Below are 26,041 nucleotides of genomic sequence, written 5' to 3' on the forward strand. Positions count from 1 at the left end.
AGACCCCTACTACAATAGGTTGAGTCCATAGCTCGCCACCATCACCATAGGAAAAAAAAGTATAAGGTCAAAGTAACAAATAGATAAATTCACTCCAAAATGCACCTTGAAATATATTAAAATCGCATACCTTAGTACTAATTCCTAGAACATCAAAAAAGTATTCTTTGTAGGCCCAATTATAAGACATACTATGAAGTCCTTACATAATAGAATAGGAAGCATTATTACCAGTTTGTAATAACATAAGAAAAAATTGCATAGATAATTATTGTTGAGCACTTGCTATTCAACTTTGCAGAGTAGTGTCAATCGCAAGAGTGCATAAATGAAGCCTCGCAACTAGCGTGTAAAAAGATACCAAAGAAGATGGTGCGACGAACTATTTTCGGACAATATAAGTTGAGTAAGAAGCAACTTTGTCAGTATTTTTAAAACTTTTAATCCTTGTGTTTCTTTATGATCTAATATATGGATCAATGTATTATATAACAACTCCTTTATGAGTATTACAACACATTGGATTAATAACTCATGGACCATCAAAAAGCGACTCCTCTCTTTTAAGATTTTTAATAAGATCCATACAACCAAGAATATATATAGGCTTATTTGTTGAATAATCAAAGAATGTGAATTGACATTTAAATTTTTTTTTCAATTTCCTTTAATAATGCCTTTGCCAATACAACCTCAATTAGACCTCTTAAAGAATATTTGAGGCCTTCATATAGGGGCAAATATTTTCATATTAGGTGTGTTTTTCATATTCTAAATTTATGTGCACGAACCGAATTAGAGTCGCTAAACAAATTCATATGACCAGTTAAGACAATAGTAGCATTTATGGATAGGAAAATGACTACAATAAAACAATGGGCTTATATATACTACATGTTAATTCCATCGCCCAAATAATTCTCATTCTCAAACTCCTCTTTGATCGATATTTGACTATCTCCATTGGTTCATCCTAGCCTCCTAGCCACCAATTGGATTTATGACTCTCTCTCCCTTTGTTTTGTCAACCCTAGCCACCATAATCAACGGTTGAAGCTCTCACTATCTCTCCCTTTCCTCCAAACCTAGCCACCAACGCCGGATCTCACAATCAAAATAGCTAGATCTCATCCTCTCTTGCCGAAACCCTAACCCGATCCACCGCATTACCTTCTCCTTCCCTCCTCTCCTTCTCTCTCTCTCTCTCTCTCTCTCTCTCTCTCTCTCTCTCTCTCTAGACTTCCTTAGATTGGAAGTCCTTTTGGATAGTTATTCCATTCGCTAGGGATGACACTACAGATGGATAGGGTTTGCAATCTTATTCTTCCTTTTTTTTTCATTTCAGAAGTTTTAGGAGTTGGTGGTTTGTGAAATTTTGTGTGTGTGTGTGTGTGTGTGTGTTTAAACAGTTTAGCTTAAGAAGCCCTCTTATTGTAATCTCAAGGTGATGATCCTTCCCTTTGTTTTTTTCTTTTTTTCATTTTAGAAGTTCTAGGAGTTAGTGATTTGTGAGTATTTGTGGTTTTTTTTTAAAAGAATAAATTGCTCAACCATCACCAAACGAGGTGTTTAATGTAGGGTTTTGGAGCAACGATGAGCGCTAGTGAACAATTGATCTCGGTCAACCCTGAGGAGCTCACCTTCGAATATAGTGATGATTCTTCCCTTTTTTCATTTAAGAAGTTCTGAGTGTTAGTAATTTGTGAAATTTTGTATTTTTTTTAATAATTGAGCTTGAGAAGGCAAGTGGAAGTATGGTTTCAGAATAGAAGAGCTAGGTTTGTTCCTTCTCATCTTTGTCTTCTTCTCTATTTTTCCAAATTTTTTAATTCAAGGTTTCTAATTCGTGAAGTAGGGACAACAAGCCAAACAAAGGTTCTCTCCATCCAAAATATATATTATTAAATTATGCAATTTTGCTGGTTTTTATTGTTTGCAACTAAGGAAATATTTATGCATTTAACTTTTCAAATAATCTCTACTGATAACTAATGATCTAAATTCCTGCATTGTTACAATTGAAGTGGAAGTAATGCAGGATAGGATGAGATTAAATGTGATTTTCAATGTTTAACATTGAAGAATCAATACTGTTATATCCTTATTTTAATGTTTCTCCTTACACAACCTCTGCAGATTGTGAAGCCGACTTAGGATTCATCTGCCAAGCAAGATGATGTTATTGAAAGTAGAACTCTAATTCGGTTACAACATATGAGGTCCCGTAGATGGCTGCATAGTCATTTGCATATTTCACCAATATCTGGTGATATGGAGGTTAGTAAGCATTTTTTTCCCTTTCCTTGGTTTGATTTCCATAATCTCCCGTGTTCCTACTTTCTTTTGCAAAATTGATTTTTCCTTGAATCATTTGTAGCCTTTTATGTAGTGTGGCTACTTATTTCAGTGGAAGTCTATTTAAATATTTCGCCTCAACAATTAGGCATGTGTGTGTGGATATGCTATTATTTCTTCCCCTTAATAATGGATTAATTGTCTCTGAAGGGCGTTTGATCTTTTGCATGAATATGTTTGATTTTTTTCATAAGATGATTCATTAGTATTTTAAAGGTAATATGGGTTGTTGTTCATCATTAAGCAAATTGTGCTTCTGAGGAAGGTATATGAAGAAAATTAAATACAAAATTTTCTGAGATGGTTTTTGGTCATTATGTAGAAGATAAAATTTCTTTAAACATGTAGATTCACATCGGATTTTATTCTGAGTTCATATCAGCTGCCAATGTCTGGTAGAAGCTTCTCGTTCATGATCCGATAAAAATCTTGCTTCTAATATGTGATTTGGTTCAAAAATCTAACCAAAAGTAAAGAAGTTCAAATTCTTCATCCATCTGCCTATCCATGTTTACAAAATTTTGAGTTTCAACTTAGCAATGCAAGGTTCTAAGGTGTAATCATCTAAATTTACTCCAATTTTCCTGCATTTCAGACCGACGTGGTATAATTTGAGTTTGCCAATATATAAATATATATGTGTGCGTGTGTGGATTCTGATATTGAAAGTTTACAATATCTCTAGCTGTGTGCAATAATTGATAAGAGATATTTGTTTGAATTTTGCTTGGAGTTTTATGTTCCATATAGATATATGTATATATTATAACCAAAGTAGGTCTTATGGGACCATTATATGCACTTATGCACAAGTGTGTCACCTCATTTTGCAGTTAGGCTTGGTTTTGATTGAAAGTATGAAGCTGAATGACACCTATTGGAGATAATATTGTTGTACTTACTGAAATAGGATCCTTAATTGGCATGTTAGTAGGGTAGTACTCTTTTGATAAGAAATCAGTAACTTATCTTTGAAAATCCAGTCCTTTGTTTTTTATTAAATTGATTTGAATTGTATTTGCTAATTGAATTCATGTTTATAGTCCCCACTTTTTGACTTTTCATGAACTTATGCAGGGATGATGTTTTTCTTTGCAAAGATTTGACATGTACTGGAGATACGATTTGATGTGATTCTTTGCAAAGATTTGATGTAATCTTGTGACTCTGCTGACATCTTCACATTAGTTGAATTTTTTTGACTTTTTTATGTACTTATATAGGAAACAAAAATAATAATAATTATTATCCTTCATGGTTATAAAAGTATGTGACTGCATTGTAAGAAAGTGAGAACTTTTTAGATTTGATCAACCATACACATCTTACACCTTGATGGATTGAGCTATCTGAACTCGGGTAAATTTTATATGTACGATCTTTTTATTTGATAATGTTAATAAAAACCATTCTTGATATTCATTTCATTATGTCCTTTTTTGAAAAATAGTGATGACCAATTGAAACTAATAATATGTTTAATTTCACCAATAATTTGACATTTGTTTATTAAGACTTGGGCACGTTCTAACACCAAAAAAAAAAAAAGTTGTTTGTTGAAGCAATGCAAAGGAGACCAGGGGTAGAAATCCGAGTGGTTTATTATTATTATTATTATTATTATTATTATTATTATTATTATTATTATTATTAACCTCTTTGAGAATAAATTAATGACAATAAGATGAGCCCATGTTACAACTCAAAAACTCTGTGATATGAACATAATAAGACGGCTAAAAGGGTTATTATATTATTATGAGAACATGTATAATTTCATAGACGAGAAATAACAAAAAAGTCATTTTGCCATGCATAATCAAATAATAATAATATTAAGCCGCCAGAGATACAAATTAACATAATAATACCATTTGCTAATTGTTTTTTATATTAATTATTAAAATGTGGGCTCAAAAATAAAATATATATATATATATATAAAATAACAAAGGAAAACCTCCTTGCTAACCATAATTATGTCTATTGGGTCTGATTATTGTTTAGCTAAAGTTTTATATAAATGATACTGATAGTGGTGTCAAATGGGCCGGCACGGCCCGGGCCCATGGCAGCCCGGGACTGTGCATGTCCGGGCCAGCCTTGCCCTGCCCATGGCTTTGTCATGCCGGGCCGGCACAGCCCGCAAATCGTGGAGGGTCGGCCCAACATGAGACACGGCCCACTTTGGCCGGGCTCGTGCCATGCCGGCCCATTAATACTTTTTTAATATAAAATATTAAAAATAAAAGCATATCTAAAAAAATCAGAAATAAATTAAAAAAAGTAAAAATATAACAAGCATTATCTAACAATATAAATTAAATTAAATTTTACTATAATTGAAAAACTATATTATCATTATCTATTTATCTTTGAAATTACATATAAACTAGAACATAAAGTTGCTCACAAACAACACAATTAGTAAGCAAATTGGCAAACATGCTTCAATTGATTTGCTCCTCATTGTCAGATCTTGAGTTTGTTTTCTGAAACTTCAAGCATTTCTGTTTTCACATCACAAAACAAGTAATTTGATCCATGAACTCCAAATGCAGCATTATTTTCTTCATCTTCTTTCTCAGTAATCTGCAGACTCTGCTTGAATCCATGAATATAATTCTCTGAAAATGCTTGATATGGTCTTTGTATAGCAAAAATTCCTGGTATGCACTGCAAATAGTTGAATTTTCTCTGTATGTTCATCACTAGTATAAGATCTTAAGGAACCTGCATATTATAATCATTCAGTAACTTTTCTAAATTTTAGAAAAAAATTATTAAGACATAAAACAACCTTATCTAATAAGCCAAGTTGAATAGCACCTTCCTTTACTGCAATTACTGCAATAGTCTGTGATTAAAACAGCAAAATCAAATGATAAAACCTCTCAATTCTTTTTAAAATGCAGTTAAATATCCGATCAATGTTACCTGAATGCCTGAATTGAACTGACATTGCTAGACTTTTGGTTGCTAATCAGAGCATGACATGAGAGAGAGAGAGAGAGAGATAGATAGAGATTAAAGCTCTATTATAAGTGGACATTCATTTAATATATAACAAAGATGAATTTAACTATGAGTTTACTGGATATGTGGATGAATCCCATGAAGAGAAGTGGCTGCCATTAGTTTCTGGATGAGTATTTCCACTATGCATCCATTTATGGTTGTTTTCTGCTGCTATTTTCCTAACTACTCTGAATAAAAATCAAACACTAGATTGTAAAAATAGTACTTCAAAATGATCAAAATAACACCATGTTTTTCATTGGAACAAATCTCATTACCCTTCTCCAAGGGTATAGACCTCATGAGACATCTTGAAGAAAATTTATGGTGCAAAGCTTGCTTCACAGAAATCATAGAAACCATCCTCCCAAACAAGTATCCTGCAACATTGTCACCATCAGAAAAAGAAAAGGACTCAAAGATTGACACTATGATTTGCATTTCATTTTCAATTACCAGTTTCTCTTGCTAGCATTTGACTGGTTTAATGCTTCTATGCCATCACAATGCCATCTCTAAACATTCCAATTCAGTCATTGAGAGAGAGAGGGATAAGAATGGGGATGAACTCTAAATAAATCAAAGAAAAGCCATGCCAACAGGCAACAACAACAAGAAGAAAAAGCAGCAGCAACAATGGAGCTTTGGCTCTTCATTCTCATCACCATCTCCTCCATCCTCACTCTCATCCTCCTCCTCTTCAAACCCTCATCACCATTAACAACCATGAAATCAACAACAACAAGAAGCTCCCACCTGGCCCTATCCGGATCCCATTACTGGCACCACAACACCGCACGAGTTCTTCGCGAACATTCGCACGATCGCGTCGTAGTCATGGTACCCGGCCGTGAGCTCCTCCGGGCGCGCGCGGCTCCGATGCCATGTGTCCACGAGCGCGATCTTCCAGAAGATTCTCATAGGCAAAATGTCGAACACCTTGGACGTGATCGAGAGAACCCGATCTCCATGAGCAAGGAGAAGATCAGTGTACCAAGAAATGAAGAACTGATGGTCGATGGGTACCGGAGCTCGTCGTTCGGTCCTAGACCGATCATTACATCCTGAAATCCAAGAAACCGATCAGATCGGAAGAGATCGAGAAGAAGAAGCAAAAGTAAAAACCTAAAATCTCATCGATCGAATACCGTGATGACGGAACCGAAGAGATAGGAGAACGAATCGCGGAAGCTTGCAAAGAAGGCTTCAAAGGCTTGCAATGGAGTCTTGCCGGAGAGGATGGGGAGCTCGTTAGTGGCGAAGGAAAGGCACCCCTCGCGGTGGCAGCCAGAACAGTTTTTGGTGCTGTACTATTGTTGAAGCCAAGTGCGGGGAGGGCCGGGAAGCAAACCTAACCCTAATGAGAAATGAGAGAATGAAGAGTTAAATTAGTTAAATATATATTTTATATTTAAATAAAAGTCTAAAAAGTAAAAAATTACAAAAATAACAATTAATATCATTTGAATTTTGAAGTAAACTCAAAATACTTATCTTTTTTTTTATTTGAACATTTGAAATAATAAAAAGGAATAAAGGATTAATCTTGGCATCTTGCAAGCTTGAGGCTCATCAATTTATTTCTTCTACGTCAGTATATATGCCTTCTCCGCTGTCATCAGGGGTGAATTGTTCTATTTGCCCTTGCAATCTATCTTTAACATCTAGCCAATCCTTCAGACATATGCACATTTGCACTGTTTGATTATTCATTCTGCTCCTCCTACCATCCAATACTCTTTTTCCTGCACTAAAACAAGACTCCGATGCTACTGTAGACATCGGTGGAGTTAACAGATCATGAGCCATGGCGGCAAGTACAGGATAACTATGCACCTGTTGTTTCCACCATGCCAAAATATCAAACTTATCCATTTCTTCTAATGTAAGAAAATTATTAATATTATTATTTAAATAATGATTTATTTCATGAGAAGTAGAAGAAGTACTAGTATTAGAAGAAGAAGAAGCACCCATGGAAATTTTTTTTTAATTATATTTACAACATAAGTGGCGGATATTTTTGGTGCTTGAAGAGGAACTTTCACTAGATTGAGGCATATTAAAAGTCCTTCTATCACCATATTTTCTATGATATTCATTATACATGTCATAAAATAAAGAACGATAATTTTCTTTCAAAAAAGAATGATCAAGACCCATATTATTATCATTAGAATCAATTATGCAAAAAGTGCTATCAATTTTAAAACGGGGTCAAGAAACATAGCTAAAATAGGAAGTGGTTCGATTTTTCCAAAATATTTTTAAAATTTTTCCTCCATGGGAGCAATAATAGGAGCAAAATTAGGGTCTTCTCTATATTTTGCAAAAACCTCACTAATAAAAAATATTTGGTTAACAATAATAGATGAAGTGGAATAATAAACACTGGACAAAATATTAGTTGAAGCATAAAAAATTTCCAAAAAATCCTTAATTAAATGACTAACTTCCCAATCATAATTAGTGACATGATCTTTGGGAAATCTCTCATTAACAAACACAGAAATAATATCTCTATCATTATAAGCACACTCCAACATTTCATAAGTTGAATTCCATCTATGCTCAACATCAATGATATATCTTTTACATTTTCTCCCCCTTTCAGAACAATAAGCTTGAAAATCATGTCTTCGGGTTGAACCATTTCGAACATACAAAATAGAATTTTGAACTTTTTTAATATGGGGCTCAATTATTTTTAAACCATCTTTAACACATAAATTCAAAACATGGCATGCACAACGCAAATAAAAAAAGCCCCGGAAAATAAAGGCATTAAATTCATTTTTAAAATATCGACCGCATTGTTATTTGCCGAAGCATTATCCAAAGAAATTGAAAATATAGAACTCAAAATATTATACTCATTAATAGCCCGAGTTATATAACTTGCAATAACACTTGCGGTATGGCGGTGTTCTAATTCAAAAAACTTAAAATACGCTTTTGCAAAACCCAATTATTATCAATATAGTGAGTGGTAACACAAAGATAATTTGTTCGAAATTGAGAAGACCAAATATCCGAAGTAAGAGAAATTTTAAAAGAACAAGAAGATAATTCGGAAATTAATTTTTGTTTATAATCATCATAAATAATAAGACAATATTTTCTCATAGTATTTCTTGAAACCGATTTAAAATTAGGATTAAACCCTCGAATAAGCATTTTTATAAAAGCGGGATTTTCGGCAAGATAAAAAGGCTGCTCATTTTGAACAATAAATTTTGCAACTTCTTTTCTTGCATTTTCATTAATAAAAATAAAATTTCCTATACTCGAATCGTTAAAACTAATTTGCGTTTGGGTGGGATCGTGTGGCTTTGCGGCATGTCTTTTTAAATGCTTCCCGCAAGTTTGGCAAGAAAAAAATCTTTTTACATTTTTTTACAAACCGCCCGAAAGTGCCTTTTGTTCGAAAAATCAACAATATCATAAAATTGTCAAACCCTGGAAGTTCGTTTTCTAGAGCATTGAGGGTTGTTACTTGATGACCCAATATTTGGGGTCTTAGGTCTTAATAACATGCTCAACATCATCATCCGGAGAATTGAAATGGGTATTTTCATAAAAACCAAAAGGAGAATTATCAGAGGGAAAGTTGGGAGAAGAACCAGCCATTATGAAAATTAAAATTTAAGAACAACGGATTACCTCAATTGCTTTAACAAATAATTTAGAAAGTCAATTTTTGGTGCCGATTTTCTTTTGAGTGCAATTGAAATACTTGATGAAGAACTTGAAACTTGGATTTGCAAACTTAAAGCTTGGAAGTTGCACTTAGAAGTCAAGAGAGAATTAGATTGAGAGATGATTGAGTTTGGTGTGAAAATTTTAGTTTGAATTTAGGGGTATTTATAATTTTTTAAAATATTTTTATTCCAAAAATGCCCTCATAAACTAGCAGTTTATAGTTGTTGTAAAGGGTAAAATTGTCATTTACACCAAAAAGACTAAAATACCCTTAAAAATAGCCGTTAGATAGTTGTTGGGATGGGTAAAGATGTCTTTCCATCAAAGCAAAAACGAAAAAATAAATTCAAAATTTTAAATTTTTAATACTCATAATCATAAAAGAAACAATAAAAATTAGACTATTATGGGTCGGCACGTGCCCGAGCCGTCACAGGGTCGGACCGCCCACGCCACAGTAACCCCTCGGCTCGGATCGGCCCAGCGGGGTTCCAGGGTCGCGCTCGACCCGTGCACATTCATCGTAGCATCGCTGCTCGGCCGAGCACGACCCAACTCGAGTCAGAGCCATGCCGCGTCTGCCCCAAGACGACCTCCATTTGACACCACTAGATACTGATGAGAAACATGATCAGTGTGATATTTATTCGGCCAATAATATTAATGCTTGAACTGCAAGGACATTTTGGCAATAGAATTGAATAGCTTCCAATGATAATAATTTTTTGAAATTAATTTTCACTAGCACTTTGCACATAGTCATCTTAGTACTTACATTGGAAGAAGTTGCGAAAGCTTCACAGATAATTCTCTAATTAGCACTCTCTACATTGAGTCTACAATATAAGAATTTAAATAGGATATATTTTCCTTTAATGCTTAAGTGGGAAAAATTTAGTTTGTTTACAAATTTCAATCATGTATTTTTTTTAATACAACTTTTCATATCTCTTTCATAGATAATGTAATATAACTGGTTGATATATATTTTTAAAACATATATTTTTTTTAATAGAACTTTTATAATTCTTTTTATAGAAGTTAAGATAATGTAATATAATGTAATGGTTATAGAGATAAGAATTTAAACAAGATATATTTTTCTTCAATACTTAAGTGGAAAAAAATTAGTTTGTTGACAAATTTAAATTATGTATTTGTTTAATACAACTTTCCATATCTCTTTCATAGATAATATAATATTTTTTTTAACCAGTTCATATATATATATATATATATATATATATATATATATATATATATATATATATATATATATATATTTTAAATAGAACTTCTATAATTTTTTTATAGAAGTTAAGATAATCTAATATAATCTAATGCTTATAGAAATAATAATTTAAACAAGATATATTTTCAAGTAATTATTTTCTTTAAAAAATATAAACAAATAAGGTGAATTGAATGAATTTAATTATTATTTTTTTAATAAAATGGATACATTAGATTGTTAATTATAATTGGTGGAGGAATTCAAACTCCCTACTCTCCTATCTTATATAAATGATGATTGTTAAGATATTATTTGTAGTTTTTATTTTCTTATTATCAAAATGTCTATATATGTCTACTATAGAATTTTAATTTGTTTATGTTACTCATCTCTCAATTTATATGGTAAGATTTCTCTATGACAAGTAATGTAGAAATCTTATGGGTGTCATTATATTTAGAAATGTAGAGTATATGAAAGCATAAACAATAATTGATAAAAGAAAAAGTGTTGCGACGTGGACTTATAACACCTTATAGGGGGAGTGATATCACTTGAAAGAGTACTCATGGAATCCACCTCGAAATGCACTTCGACACGCATCTTTGCACAACGCTATTGAACGAGCATTTGGTGTTGTTAAGAAGCGTTTCCCTATAATTGGGAGTTTTACAGAGCCTCATTATGGTTTGGAAACACAAAAGAAGATTATTTTTGCATGTTGTATCTTACACAATTATTTAATGTGTGCAGATCCTGATGATGATATACTTGTACAAGTTGATGTGGCTTAATTATAATCAATAATTTCCGTTATATAAGTGTTTTCATGTTGTCTTCATATATGTTTTGTTATATTAACTAGTGGATACTTATTTGTATCGTTTTGAATTTAATGTATGGCTTGTATGGATTCTTTTGTTATAGTATTAATTGCAATGCAAACTTAATAGTATTAATTGCAACGTGAATTTAATGTGTGGTCATTTATGTATGTACATATATGCTCTTAATGGAGGCGTATATATGAAGATACTAATTTTGTTTTTTGTTGTTGTAGTTTGAGATATGCCAAGGAGAAAAACAAATACAAATGCTCATGATGGAAATGCCATGTGTGTTTGGAACTTTAGTATGGATGATGCTTTAATTGATGCATACTTGCATCAACAAACAATGGGCAATAGAGTTGGCGGCACCTTCACAACACATGCATTAGATAACATCGTCAATGAGTTAAAGGAAAAATTTCCAGAGAAGACAATAGATAAGGAGAAGGCTCAAAACCGAATGAAAAACATTAAAAGAGCATTTACTAGATGCTATGATATTTTCAAAAATGGGATGAGTGGATTTGCTTGGAATTCAACAAAGGAAATGTGGGATGCTGAACCGGAAGTATGGCAACACTTAATTGAGGTAATTTTTTTCCTTTGTTTAACAAATAGAAGTGCAAGTTAATGTTTATATTATTAGATAAAATATTTTTACCATTTCCTCATGTGCAGGCCAAACCAGAAGCAACAGAGTGGATGAATAAGAGTATTAGAAACTATGAGAAGTTGGTTCAGCTTTATGGACAAGATAGAACGACGGGGCAACATGCTGAGACTACATCTGAAATGAGGCAACGACGACGTCAAAATTCAATGAATTTATCTGGTGGTTCTTGTTCAAGTGCAATTGATGACATTGATTTTATGGTTTCCCAAAACACAGCAAACCTAGAGAATTTGGGGGACAATGAAAACATAGAAATTCATGATGATGAGCTTGGAAATGAAGCATCCCCCGAAGTTCCAAGTTCTTCTAGGTCGAAGAAGGATAGAAGATCTTATAATCATGATGAAGATGGCAAGTTTTCTACGGCGGTGGAAACGATGTCTAATGCATTTGTTCAATCAATGACGGTAATAGTTGAGGTATCAAAGAATGTGTTGAATGTGACCAACAATATTTTGAACACATTTGGTCAAAACACAAATTCAATTAAAGCGTCTGATGTATGGGCCATGCTTGTGAATTTAGGGTTCTCACAACCTTTTCTGAACAAAGCTTACTTATTCCTCATCAATGATCCCAAGATGTTGGAAGGTATAATGGGATGTCCAAATGAACATCGCAAATCTTTATTGTTGACTTCAATGGGTTATGATCGAGAACCACATGAATGAAAAAAAACAAAATGTAAACATTTATCGTTGTCGAAAATTTTCCTTTTGCATACTTGTGAATATTAGACATTGTACTAATTATTATCTTCTTATCTGTTATAGGCTTAAACAAGTGCAAAGGAGTAGACAATCTTGAATTTGACAATATTTTTGTTAATGTCTACAAGTGTGTTTTTTGGCCAATGTTGTAATGGCAAAACCAAGGGGTATTTTTATTTATTGTAATGGCAAAACAAAAAATAATAATAATAAATAAATAAATAATGACAAAAAAATAGAGAGTTGTATAAATTGGGAAATATTATGTAATCTATTAATAATATTGTTTAATCTCTTTCTCAATTAGTCTAACTATAATTTAAAAAATTAATAAAATAATAATAAATAAATAAATAATGATTAAAAAAATAGAGTTATATAAATTGGGAAATATTACTTAATCTACTAATGATATTGTTTAATCTCTTCCTCACTTAGTCTAACTATAATTTAAAAAATTAATAAAATAATAATAATAATAAATAAACAAATAATGATTAAAAAAAATAGAGTTATTGGAAAATATTACTTAATCTATTAATGATATTGTTCAATCTCAATTTATCTAACTATAATTGTAAATAATAATAATAATAAGTGTTTAAATGATAAATTGAGGGAAATTGAGAAATATTTTGAATTTATTATATTGTTTGAATTTTGAACTGATCAAACCCAAACAACAAGGATTTCAAAACCTCAATTACCTTACCTTCCAAGATGCTCACACTCTTCCTTTACTTACCTATTTTAAATCAAAACCCCATCCAAATAATAAAAGATTCGTGTTGATTTTGTTTCTCAAAAACTGATCAATATATATTAGTATCATGATTGGATTTTAAAATCTACCAGTTTTATAAAAAGTTAATACTGGTATTTTCTTCCTTTTAAAGATGGGTTAGCTCTAAAGTTTAAGTGAAGTTTTTTAATTTCTATTTTTATTTCTATATTCATACAAATAAATTGTATCCCCTTATATCTTAAATTTAAAGCAACCATGATCATATATAAACTACAAGTTTAAGATTTATATATAATTATAATAATGGTTTATATATATATATATATATGTATATATATATATATATGTATATATATATATATATATGAGGATTTCTTATCAAATGTTAATATAATATACATAGTTTGACCTATGATTTGCCCGTTGAATCCTATTTGTGTACTTGATTTCTTAATAAAATCTTTTGAGGGACATGATATTTAGTAGTTGAAAGAACGATTTTGTCATCTTTGGAATATAATATTATGCTATTATATAATTTCAATTTGTTTATGTTACTCATCTCTCAATTTATATGATAAGATTTCTCTATGACAAGTAATATAGAAATCTTCTGGGTGGCATTATATTTAGAAGTGTAGAGCATATGAAAGCATAAACAATAATTGATAAGAGAAAAGGTGTTTCCATTTAATTGTTATTAAGAAATCTCCAATATCTCTCTCTCACTTTGTCTATTGCTAGTTGTGCCTAGCTTCTCTAGGGATCGCCATTTACATATCTTGTGATGACATATTAATGTGTTGGTTTGTGTGTGTGTGTGTGTGTGTGTGTGTGTTTGTGTGTGGGCTGGCTTACATGAGAGTATGATTAAGCCACAATTGTTTAAAATCGTACATTTATGTAAATTCATTCACTTTTACAACCTGTAAAGTAGATTTTGTGTAATTTATCTTTGACTTTTCACACCTTTTTATGTATTTTGTTTTGTCTTAAGTTTGGTGTATTGAAGCTATTTCCCATTAAAGAAATGGGGTAAGTTTTACACTTTCTATTTTTTATTTCATTATGGTAATAAATAAAATTGTTCACAATGGATGAATGTTTTTGGTATATGTCCATGGTAGGACTAGTTATTATAGAGCCAATAACATGAGAGCTGAATAATTCCTAAAGATGTTAGAACTAGATAAAGCTCTACCCACCTGTTTTTTAATGATACACTTCCATTGTTGATTACTTTTGTTAATGATAATTTATCTATTATAGTTTTTTTTTTAAAACTGGTTTTGGTTTATTTGAATATCAATAGAATGTGGTTGATATGATAATAGATTTACTTTTTATTTTTAACACCTGCACAAAATGCCCACTCTAGCCCATATAGTTAATTTATTTAATTAAATAATTAAAATAATTTTTTTGGAGTCTTTGGCTATTAGTTTTTTTAAGAGGCAAGTTATTTGCATTTATAAAAATTCAAACTCAAAATCATTTATTTAAGTGACCTAAGTCTTTATAACTTGAATTAACCTATACTAAAAAATTTTAGCAATCCTTTTAATAAAACTAAAAAAAACCCAAAATTTTAATTTAATTTAATTTAATTTAATTTTTGAACTTGTCTAATTTATTAATTTATTACTAAATAATTGCATTACACAAAATTCACTTATTGATTAACCAAATTTTTAAAATGAATACATAAAATTAAAGAACTAAATTAATAATTGCCTTAGCATCAGGACCATAATAAATATTTGGGATATAATTTTAGCATTAATAATAAAACTCACTTTATAATATACAAAAATAAATAAATATTATTATTATTATTATTATTATTATTATTATTATTATTATTATTATCTTTTAAGAAGAGCTAATAAACCCTACAAAGGCCTACTCATCCGCCATTGCAGCTGCTCATGCTGGAAGCCGCCAAGCGGCTCATCGCATCACCCTCCCTCCTTGTTGTTCCCTTCGTTCCTCGCCAGATTATGCTCGAGAAGCACTACAAGGAGAGCCAAACTATGGAGAAGAAGACCATCAAGAAGGCTGAGAAGGAGAAGAAGGAGAAGAAGCACAAGAGGAAGGAGGAGGTGAAGCTTACCCTTTTGAACGCCATCGCTTCTTACCTGGAGAGAAACGGCTTCTCAAAGACCCTTTCCGCTCTCCAATCCGAGGCCCAACTCGAGGTAACGCTCACACCCGTGTCCTTCATTGAAACTTGGGTTGATTAGGGTTTTTGGGGTGTTTAGCTAACCCTAGTCAGCTTGCAATGCTTCTATTTAGAGAGAGAGAAAAAAAATTCTAATCTTTCTGTGATAAGGTGCTTCTTGAAGCATCCAATTTGAATTTTTTTTTCCCAATTAGAAAGATTGATGCTTGTTCCACACTGAACCATTGATCATGTAGAACAGGGTGTCAATGTTCATTTCTATCTGTAATGATGAGCCCACCCATGAAACTCCCTTATTGTGTACTTATTTTGAGCCTTTTATAGTAATCTGCTGATATTGGATTTGTACTAATAGAAAATGATCTGAAATCTTAAGAATATAAAAATAAATATCAGTTCATTTGGATTTAATTGAGAATCAAAAGATTTGCTTAACTTGTTCTAAAATATTTTGCTGACATCTCATTGCCTTAATTTGAAGGGCTTTTTCATCAAGTGGATTTACTACTGTTTGATTTTGTCTTTCCTCCTATAATATGAATGGTGTTCAAATGGCGCAAGCAGTGTAACTCTATTAATTGGCATTACTTGCTTTTTGAGAAAATGGCAGTAGTGAATTTGACACAAATAATGAACTTACCTTTTGTCTTCTTTTGTTGAAAAGGAGCGTAAAAATTGAATCTTTTGATGGAGTGGAGGTACCTTGTTATTTGCAGGAACTGCATGGCACTTGCTTGCTAGCTTTGTAGCATATTGGAGAATTTCTATTTATAGTCCCTACTTTTATCCAAATTTTTCCTCAATTGGAAAAGTATGGTGCTATGCTTTATGAATAAACAAAAGAAATTATTTGTGGTTACCTATATGAATTAAGTTACAATTGCAATGCTGAGAACAGTTGGCAAGTACAGCATGCCATTGTACTAAGATTTAGTTTTTGATAGGTCAAGCATATGAAGTGGAAAACAGAAGCTATGATCTGTTCAAAATTGAGATCTGTTGGTATGTGTGGAGCTGCTTCAAGCTCTCTTGCTTACAATTTCAGGACTGCAGTGATTTGAGTGCCTTTTGACTTAGTTCCATGAAAATATCTTCAAAGTCTTGCAAGATGATGTTCTGAAAATCATCTTGCTGGGGATACATGCTTTTCAATTTATTAGATTGTCATATTCTTGGGTTTTAAAAATTTTGGATGTAAACATACAATTGGGTATGTTGTAGTGAGATAAGGTATTTTATTGCTTTCAGACCTTCTGCAGACCTTTATTTTCTTCTTAGGTTTGTGTGACCCAGGAGGAACATTGTGTGAATGGATTTGTCTATTTAATATGTACTTGTGTTCATGTGGTTATTATGTAAAAGCATTCTTTCATTCAGAACAGCAAAATAGTGTAAAAAGAAAATTGGATCCATAAATTAGCCTCTAACCAAAGCTTTATATTCTCTTGCAGATTGATGGTTGTAAGGCTTCTACTTTGAAACTGGAAGAAGTGATTTTGAATATTTTGGAGTCAAGGTGCATTATATGATTTGTAATGCATTGCATATAATATTGATCACAAATTACGTTAGATTTCATCCCTGATAGAGCAGTTAACAATTGTAATGAAACATCATTAGTATCTGTATCCATGGTGCTATTAGGTCTTTAGAACTTGGAAAAGAAACATCAATGTCTATCTTCAATAGCACGAACCTTTTTGCATTCAGGGAGTTGTAGATCGCATGAATCCCTTCCCATTGATAATGATTTGTTTTATAATCCAGAAAACAAGATGTAAGGACCACAGTTAATGACCTCTGGGGTTCTTAGTACTTCTATCCCTTTGTCATGAAATATTTGTCCTGTTATGTTTATTCCTTTGTATCTGCCACAGCAGTTCTTTTCCAGTTGTTTCAGTCAAGGGAGAAATGGACTTTGATATTGTTAGGATTGATAAAGCATATTTGAATACTCTACTTATGATTTGAATTTTGCTTCTCTGAAAAATTATGCAGTGATGGCCTGGAAAAATTTGGCATTGAGTGGTGCAGAGACCAAGGTACGCCCTTAAGTCTATTACTTATAGTGTCTGTTCCATCCTGACATATTATGACTAGGAAAACAGCTCAGTGATGGGAAGGAATGTCTTTTTTACTTCCTTTCTCTTGTTTCTGCTTCCTGCTATCCTTAGTACCAGCTCTGGCTCCTGAACCAAATATCATGAAACTTGACAGGTATGAATGAAAATGGGATTATTAAAAGGGATGAAGAAGAGACTGCACTTGATGCCTCTCATCATATCAATGAGAAAAAAAGAAAGAAGGGTAGCAGAGTGGTAGATGAAAAAGTAGAAGATAATGAATCTGGCAAAGGTGTTGACACAGAGGGCAAGATATCAGAAGAACCATTAAATGGGTTACAGGTAAAGTCCAAGGGAAAGAAATCAAAATCGTTTACTCCTGAAGATGCCTGTGCTGAGATCCACAAAAAGCAACAAAAAGCAAAGGACTTGGAAGTTAAAACAGACTCAAAGAAATCAAACTCTGATCAGGAAAAATCAAAAAACAAAACTTCCGTGGAGGATGCCCTTGTGGAAATCAAAGATGAGAAAAAAAGAAAGTTGGTTTCTGACTCTGCTGGTGAAACTAATCAGAAAATTCCAATAGAAACTGGCTGTGGGAGAGCTAATGACGGTGACCATGAAAGTCAGTTGCCACAGTCTAATGTAGCTGATAAGGAGAAGAAAAAGAAAAAGCACAAAGTGATTGATAATCATGAGAAGAATTCTGACAGCAGTGACCCTGGAATAATCCAGAATGTGATTAAAGAGAAAATCAAGGGCTCAAAGTCTGTTACAAAGAATTCTGATACTTTGTCAGTGGATTCTGATGTAAACTATGAAGGTGAAAAGAAAGGGAAAAGAAAAGAAAACCTTGATTTAGTTGCTGAGCGGATTAAAGGAAACATTGATTCTGTAGCTAAACATGCATTTACTGAGAATCCATCAGAGAAGTTAGACTCTAAAAGGAAGGATAAGAAGAAAAAGAAAGAGAAGACATCTTCTGGAGATCATCATGCTATGACCTCTGATCAGTTAAATGGAGGAACATTTAATGACAGTAAAAAAGAAAATGGTACTGATCATGAAGTTCAAGTTGATTTGAGGAAATCTGAGCCTAGAATGCAAACTGATAATATTGATAGCAAAGTTTCCAAGAAGAGAAAAAGATCATCATCTGAGGGGACTGAATTGGCGATTGATAATGCTGAAACTGTTGAGTCCAAGCAAAGCAGATCTCTTGGTGGCAAAGATGATAAAGAAATAGGTATACCTCAAAAGGCCAACGTATCTCTCGCAGAAAATGGCTGCAACATCCTTAGCAAAAGGCAGAAAACAGACGAAAATAAGCACAATTTAGCAGATTCATCTTCTAAAGAGATTTTTAGTAGTTCTCTGAATAAATATGGCACTGTTGCTCAAGATTCAGAGAACAAAATAGGAAATGAGTTAGTGGATGCAGTTCTTGTGAAGAATGTAAAGGAAGGTAGTATCTCAGCAAAGTCAATGAAGATAGAAAGCCATTCCGTTGAGGTATGTAGATTTTTTGCAGTTTTATTACTTTAGATTGCTTGTCTCAATTATCTTTCTACATCCTGTTCTGCAAAGCCACTTGGATTGCAATTAAAGGAGTACGATGATTATCCTCATGTAGAGTATACTTTCTGCTGATTATAGCTTCTAGGTATCTGCAATGATGCTATGACGATAATTTATTTGGTGTAATAAAGCACAAACAGCCGTTAACAGTTGTAGAATGACTCTCTATCTTTAAGCAATTCGTTCTGAATGTCTAAAGAATCCTTCTTAATCTTATAAAATAGGTAATTTCTCTATCATCAGACTTTGGCCTGCATATGTTATTGGTAATTGTCTTTTCATATTTCTTATATATTTAATAAGCTGTGGGTAGTTCTAAAAACACAGAATGGCCACTTGACTAGGTGCCAAGTTGTGCACTTCCGCATTTTTGCCACTGTGGAGTAGGTCTTTCAAAGTTGGATTGTTTATAATTTTGAATTCTCTTAAGCACAGAAAATTAGATTTTGTTGTAATATCTGTCTGAAGTTTGAATGCTTGGTAGATTTTTGTTCTGGTTGCATTCCTTTGCCCAAATGAGTCATTTAATAGCCAAGGATTAAAAAACATTCCATTGAGAAATTCCAGTTTAACATTAAGATGCAAAGCTTGTGGCTTGTGGCAGCAGCAACATGGTTTAGTTGTACTCTATAATCATTTATAATCCATTTTGAGAATTTGTATGCTCAGATCTCCTTCAATTTTGGTGTCTTTACTTTCAGAACACAAATTCTAAGTATAGCTTGCCTCTAGCTAAATGAGAAGTGAATTCCTTGGAATGTGAATTAACAAATCCAAAAGTCTCTCTCAATTTGTTAAAATTGACATACAGTAGCTTTCTCTTTCTATTTTTGTAGCCAAAAACAGCTTTTCAAAGAGTAAAGATTGATGAGGTGAAGTTTGCTGATGAAAGACTTCAAGATAATTCTTACTGGGCTAAGGTACTCTCTAGTTTTTTAACTAATGTGTTTCTGTATGTAACCATTATATAGCCCTAATTTTCTGACTCTTTCTCTCTTTTGGTGCCAATCTGGCAGGGTGGTGCAGACATTGGGTATGGTGCAAAGGCACAAGAAGTCCTTGGGCAAGTTAAGGGGAGGTACTTCCATATCGTTATTCAATTCCATAATCTAGATATCTTGCATGTTCGTTGGACCTCCAAAAGATTTTATTATCAATATGCTATATGAGGAAATTATCTTTTTACATGTGATTTTCAGTCCCTTATTATTTTGAAACCTTGCAATTTTTTCTTGGACTCCCTAAAGTTGTGCCATGCCTGATAGCTATAATATATTCTTTTTTAACTTGTAATTTAATGTGGATGTTGAAGATTGGCTAATTTATTTGCTTCATTGATTTAAGAATGAATGGTACAGTGGACATCTTCACCAGTCTGTCACCTTGAAATTCTGAATTCCTTAATAGGATCTTTGCTTCCTGATAATAAAATACGACTGGAACCGATGTGTAATAGCTATTGATTCCTAGAATGGATGCAGGCTTTCATTTTGGTTCTCTGACCCCATTGAAGAATGTTTTCAATTATGAGAAAGCAAATAAAGTTTTTTTTTTTTTTTTTATAACTTGTTATTTTATTATTCACAGGGATTTCAGGCATGAAAAGACCAAGAAAAAACGTGGGACTTATCGCGGAGGGCTGATTGACCTACAATCACATTCAGTCAAGTTCAATTACTCTGATGATGAATGAGTAACATCTGCAAAACAAGCAGATTGATTTTTGTCTGGTGAATTGCATAATTTTTTCTTAAATCGGAAACTCTTGATTTCCCTTGGCAATTTTTACATGATTGATATGATGCCTATATTTTTAATTATGTATTTGTGAAATCTTTGTTGTCCTATGTAAACCTGTACTTTATAAATTATGTTCGAAATCGATTTTCCAACTTTTCCAAAACCTTCTTCTCATAACTTGTGATTCTTTAAAGTTATTGTGCTTTATCATACATGCATTATGTTATCTCTATGTTAATTTTCACAAATGTGTAAATTCAATCTGATACTGACATATGTAATCTCTTTTGCCAAAGTACCCTGTTGTACTTGAATTGCAGCAATTTGATGAAGTCTGCAAATAAATTTTGTCATCTCTATGTTCAATTTCATAGATTGTAAATTCAAACTGCAAGTGACATCAGAAACTATTCTTTTGCCAAATTACTTGAGCCTTAATGAGCTGCAGCAATTTGATGAATTCTGCAGATGAATTCATTTTGTTTTCATGATTGTTCATTCATCCTGATCATCTACTAGTGAAATCACTGTTGCTAAACTGATAAGAAATTTGATGAATTCTGATCTGATTGTTGAATTGCATGTCTTATTAGTTTGTGAACTGCAAATTTAATTATTTGAAATGAAATTGACTGAATTTTGTCACAAAAAGAATCTTGGCTGCTGGATAATGTTCTTGAATTTAATTTGTTCATTAAATTTGTACATTGGGGGAAGAGGAGCGGGGCGAACCCACTAGAGACCCCAGGGACGTGCACAAGCCTCGGTAGAATAAGTGGGGACGAGACCGCGCTCACATGAGCGCTGAAACCACTCATACACAATCACTATTTACATCTCCCAGAAATATGCCCTCGGCCGAGAATCGAACTCTCACCACTCGGTGAGAGCTCTATCGGTGACCCGTGTACCAATAGACTCGCAGGTCGTTGGTCATTAAATTTGTACATTAAGGGATCCTCTGAAGTTACAGATTTGAATTACTAGTTTTAAAGAAGAAATTATTATTATTTTTTTTAATTAAAAACACGGATATATTATTTGAAATCAAAGCTTTTTAATTTTTTTTTTAAAAAGATATGAATAAGTATTCAGAAGTTTAGCATTTTCTTATGTATTATGTAATGTATGTCTTGTAAAATGGTTATATATATATATATATATATATATATATATATATATATATATATATATATATATGACTATACGTCAATTGCGAGTGCCCGTATGTTGGGAAAAGTGATTGAGAGACAAACACAATTTGGTATAGCAACAGACACTATTCATGGGCACTACTGTTTACAAACGTCCACGGGAAAAGTTAGAAATAGAGAGATACAGACACAACTGGATCTAGCAACAGCAGTCAAACCATGTACTAGCAACAACAACGGGTGGTGGGGTATCTATATATGTGCACTGTTGGAATGGGGAGATGATTTGAAATTCAACATCTGAAACACAAACACCTGAAAAATTGGATTCTATGGACGTTTATAGAAAACGTGGCATCTATACATATATACTTATTTACCTATATTGTTATTCGATTTAAACTAACAAATGTTGATGGAATAGGAAATTCATAATTTAACTAAAGGATCTTTGGTTCAGTAGCACTGACCCATTACAAAAGACATGATTTGTGGGATCTCATTATCCGAGTTCAAAACATGCTAGACTCAGTGGTGTTAAGGGTCCTAACTGTTAGTGTGGACTTGCAACTCAGTCCTAGTGTGAGCTGGGTTATAGCCTAACTGAGTGAAGGAGCATAGGTATACAGTACTCACACCCCTTAAAATATATATATATATATATATAATTTGTTGAAACTGTTTACATAAATTAATTATGAAAATGTGATAAACATGTAGTTACTTGAAAAGGTCAGATCAAAATAGATCTGAAATATTACTAACTACTAAATCTTTTTCGAAAAAAAAGTAAATTAATTATACTGATAGATAATTAATTAATATTAATAGTAAACTAAAATAATCATAGATGAGCTCTTTTTAATTTGAGAGTGGCATTACCTGATTAATATTTTTTAAAAAACTTTTAAAAATTTAGAAAAATATACTACATCGAGACTAAAACAATTTGGGTAGCTTTTGGGCCGTATCACCATCATCTTCAGCTTTAATTCACATATAAGTTAAAAAAAAAAAAAAAGTAATAAAGTAATTATATATTTGAATTGTATATCAAATTTAGTGCTAGAAATAATAATGGCTTTTTTGCACTAAATTTTATTAATAGTTATTGTAATTTCGCTATTATAACTTGTTTTTACTAATTTTAATTGATATTAAATCTAAGTAGTTGGTCATTCTTGACATAAATTTTTTTTTCCTTAACATAATTAAATTAAAATTCCAAAAATAAATAAATAAATATTGTCTGAATTTATTTTGAACAACCGTCCCTCCTATGACTTTGAATTCAAAAAAGGTTTGTTAGCTCACTTTGACCAATGACATCAAAATAATATTCACTTTTTAAATTTAAAAAAATACACATAATAAAGTTCTACATCTTTTTGGAACTCTAAAAACCAACCCAATAAATTAAATAAAATTTAATTTAATTCAATTAAATAAAATAAGAGAAAATGAGAAAGAATGTGAGGAATGGTGGTGGCCTTACCTAACATTCATTGCTTTTTATTCAATTTGCATTCAAAAACATGCATTTTTGGTCAAATGAAGAAGAATGAAAAACATGAATTTTGTCCCCAAAATCACGCAAAGCAATTTGGACACAAAGATGTGTTTTGATTTGCCATGTGAATCCTTTGACTATTTTTTTTTTATTTTTCTAAAATAAATAAATAAATAAATAAATAATTGAGTATCGCCGACCATGCTAAATTAATCGGCAGCTAAACCAGTGTAATTAAAGGCTCATTAATGAGTTTGGGCCATACCTTAATCCTATTTTATTTTATTTTATTTTATTTGGTTTCTTTTTTTATTATAATTTATTATTTTGGGGCTATTTAGATTTGTTCATGTCATTTGTGTCTTTTACTAATTTTTTTTTAAAAAAAAAACTTATAATATATATACTTCTTATAATAAGATAAATATTTTTGTATATAAAAGCATGCAGTTTTTTTTTTTTAATGATATAACCCCTCTAGTTTTTTTAATAATCAAAATAATCTCATGTTAACATCGATTTCAAAACATCACATCAAGTCATATCGTGACCTAAGTAATAACTATATATTTTAAAAATACTAAGGGTCCGTTTAGTTTACGGTAACGTAGAAAGATTACCACGTGTTACGTATTAATCTGAAAATATTACCGCGTTTGGCATTGCACTGGTGGTAATCTAGATGGTAATATCACATTGTCAACTTATAAATATTACCAAAAAAGTTGGTAATTCTATTACCACCAAATTTAGTGTCTACCTTGGGTTACCGTGATAATCTTAGTTATAACTTTTTTTATATTTTAGCCAATTGATTACCATGACAACCAAATACGGTAATGAATTATTTCCGATAATATGAGTTCCCAACCAAACATGGTTACATCAAATTACCACAATATTCTCAACCTATATACATTCACTCATATTATCATGGTAATCTTGTTATGTAGTAATATATCATTACCACGAATCAAATAGCCTCTAAGATATTGATTTTTTTCGTGGACACTCTTCTCTTTCAAAAAATCACAAAAAAAATTTTTTTTTTGTCTTTTTAAACATTTTCTAAGTTATTATTTTTTAAAAGTTATATAAATGTTTTCAACGCATTTATTTTTTAGGAATATGTTATTATTATTATTATTATTATTATTATTATTATTATTATGACCAACTTGTTTGTAGTTTAAACAATAATAATTACATGCAAGTGTAAATAAAAAATATATCCATCAATTTTTTTACATTACACATTTTTACCTCGTGTTGGACAACTAGTTCTATAATGTCTAAATTGTTTACATAAAAAGTATAAAATTATGCATAATAGAATCAGGGTTTCTATCCATGTGTATACGTCTATGTCTAATCTTTGGTTAGTATACTATCCATCGTTCTATAGATGAAATCATCTTAGTGTAGGCACAGATTGGTAAAACTGTGAACTTAGTACTAGATGAAAAAATATACAAATGTTCAAAATTATTATTATTGTTAAAAAAAGGGCTTAAGAATGAAGAAGATGTATTATTATTTTAAAATTATAACAACAATGACATTTTTTCGAAAGAGATGCGGTTGAAAAAAATATAACTTTAAAAAAAAATCATAATGACTTAAAAAAAATTAAAAAAATATTATCTTAGTATTTTTAAAAGGTCTATTCATTTGTTAGGTGATGACTTGATGTGATTTTTAAAATTTATTTTACATAGAATTATTTTGATAATTAAAAAAAATAGGTTTATATAGGGGGAAAATATAATTTCTTTTAACTTAAAAACTATAGGATAGTTTAATTTTTCTTATGAAAAAGTTCTACAATTATTATTATTTTAATTTTTGTACACTTGTACAAACGTCACCATTTATCCTAGAAATGTTTATTTTATAAAATAAATATTTTTGGACTGAAAAAATTCCAGATGAATATTTTATTTGTTACCAAATCATGTATCTTTACCAATTAATCAATTTCTTGACAATGGAGTTGATCTTAAAGAAACATCAAGTTTAATCTAAATATGATAAAATTGGGTTAATACTTAATAGTCAAGATCATGATGGTGTTTTATTTCCGGTCATGCAAATATATTCAAATATAGAATTTTTGTAGCATAATTTTCTAGATTCATCTAAACCTTTTGTTACCAATTTGTCTACGTAATGTTTAAAAATATCTATTTTAAATTTCTGGTATTTAATTATATTAAGATGCCTAAAAGATTGATAACTACATGAATTGCATGAGTAATATATAATTGAAATATATATATAGTAAGATAAACAAGCTCACCAACCTTCTCTACGGAGGGGTTAAATAAAATCACCGTCATTTGGTCCAATCTTCTAACGGAGCTCCATTGGATGTATCAACATTCTAAGTATCAGATTAATAAGCACAAATAATTAAATAAGTAATGTACTTCAATGATGATGAGAGAGATCTACTTTTGAGAACATAATCTCATGATCAAGAAAATAAAATAGAGGATTAAGATCTTCATCTCAAACTATTGATGCAAATGTGTCTTCACTTATTAT

The 26,041-nt window shown here is 31.5% G+C and overlaps 1 protein-coding gene and 1 long non-coding RNA gene across 4 annotated transcripts; both read left to right on the forward strand.

Annotated features, from left to right (window-relative positions):
- The first annotated feature begins 1,087 nt into the window (after positions 1–1,087).
- On the forward strand, positions 1,088–3,660 carry LOC120267689. 3 transcript variants are annotated; one of them, XR_005538530.1, is made up of 3 exons: positions 1,088–1,778; positions 2,137–2,277; positions 3,433–3,660. It is a non-coding gene; the product is annotated as an uncharacterized LOC120267689 (long non-coding RNA). The 3 variants fall into 3 exon arrangements; XR_005538531.1 differs by having other exon boundaries at positions 1,088–1,651; XR_005538532.1 differs by having other exon boundaries at positions 1,088–1,444; positions 1,579–2,277.
- Positions 3,661–15,168: 11,508 nt separating this feature from the next.
- LOC120267023 (suppressor protein SRP40-like) lies at positions 15,169–20,987 on the forward strand. Its single transcript, XM_039274703.1, has 7 exons — positions 15,169–15,465; positions 16,901–16,965; positions 17,448–17,491; positions 17,667–19,024; positions 19,927–20,010; positions 20,107–20,168; positions 20,678–20,987. Exons 1-7 carry the CDS (start codon positions 15,196–15,198, stop codon positions 20,781–20,783), a joined length of 1,989 nt encoding a protein of 662 aa, XP_039130637.1. The 5' UTR covers positions 15,169–15,195; the 3' UTR covers positions 20,784–20,987.
- The last annotated feature ends 5,054 nt before the right edge of the window (positions 20,988–26,041 follow it).

The sequence above is a fragment of the Dioscorea cayenensis genome, chromosome 8 (genome assembly GCF_009730915.1).
Source record: "Dioscorea cayenensis subsp. rotundata cultivar TDr96_F1 chromosome 8, TDr96_F1_v2_PseudoChromosome.rev07_lg8_w22 25.fasta, whole genome shotgun sequence".
Taxonomy (NCBI): domain Eukaryota; kingdom Viridiplantae; phylum Streptophyta; class Magnoliopsida; order Dioscoreales; family Dioscoreaceae; genus Dioscorea; species Dioscorea cayenensis.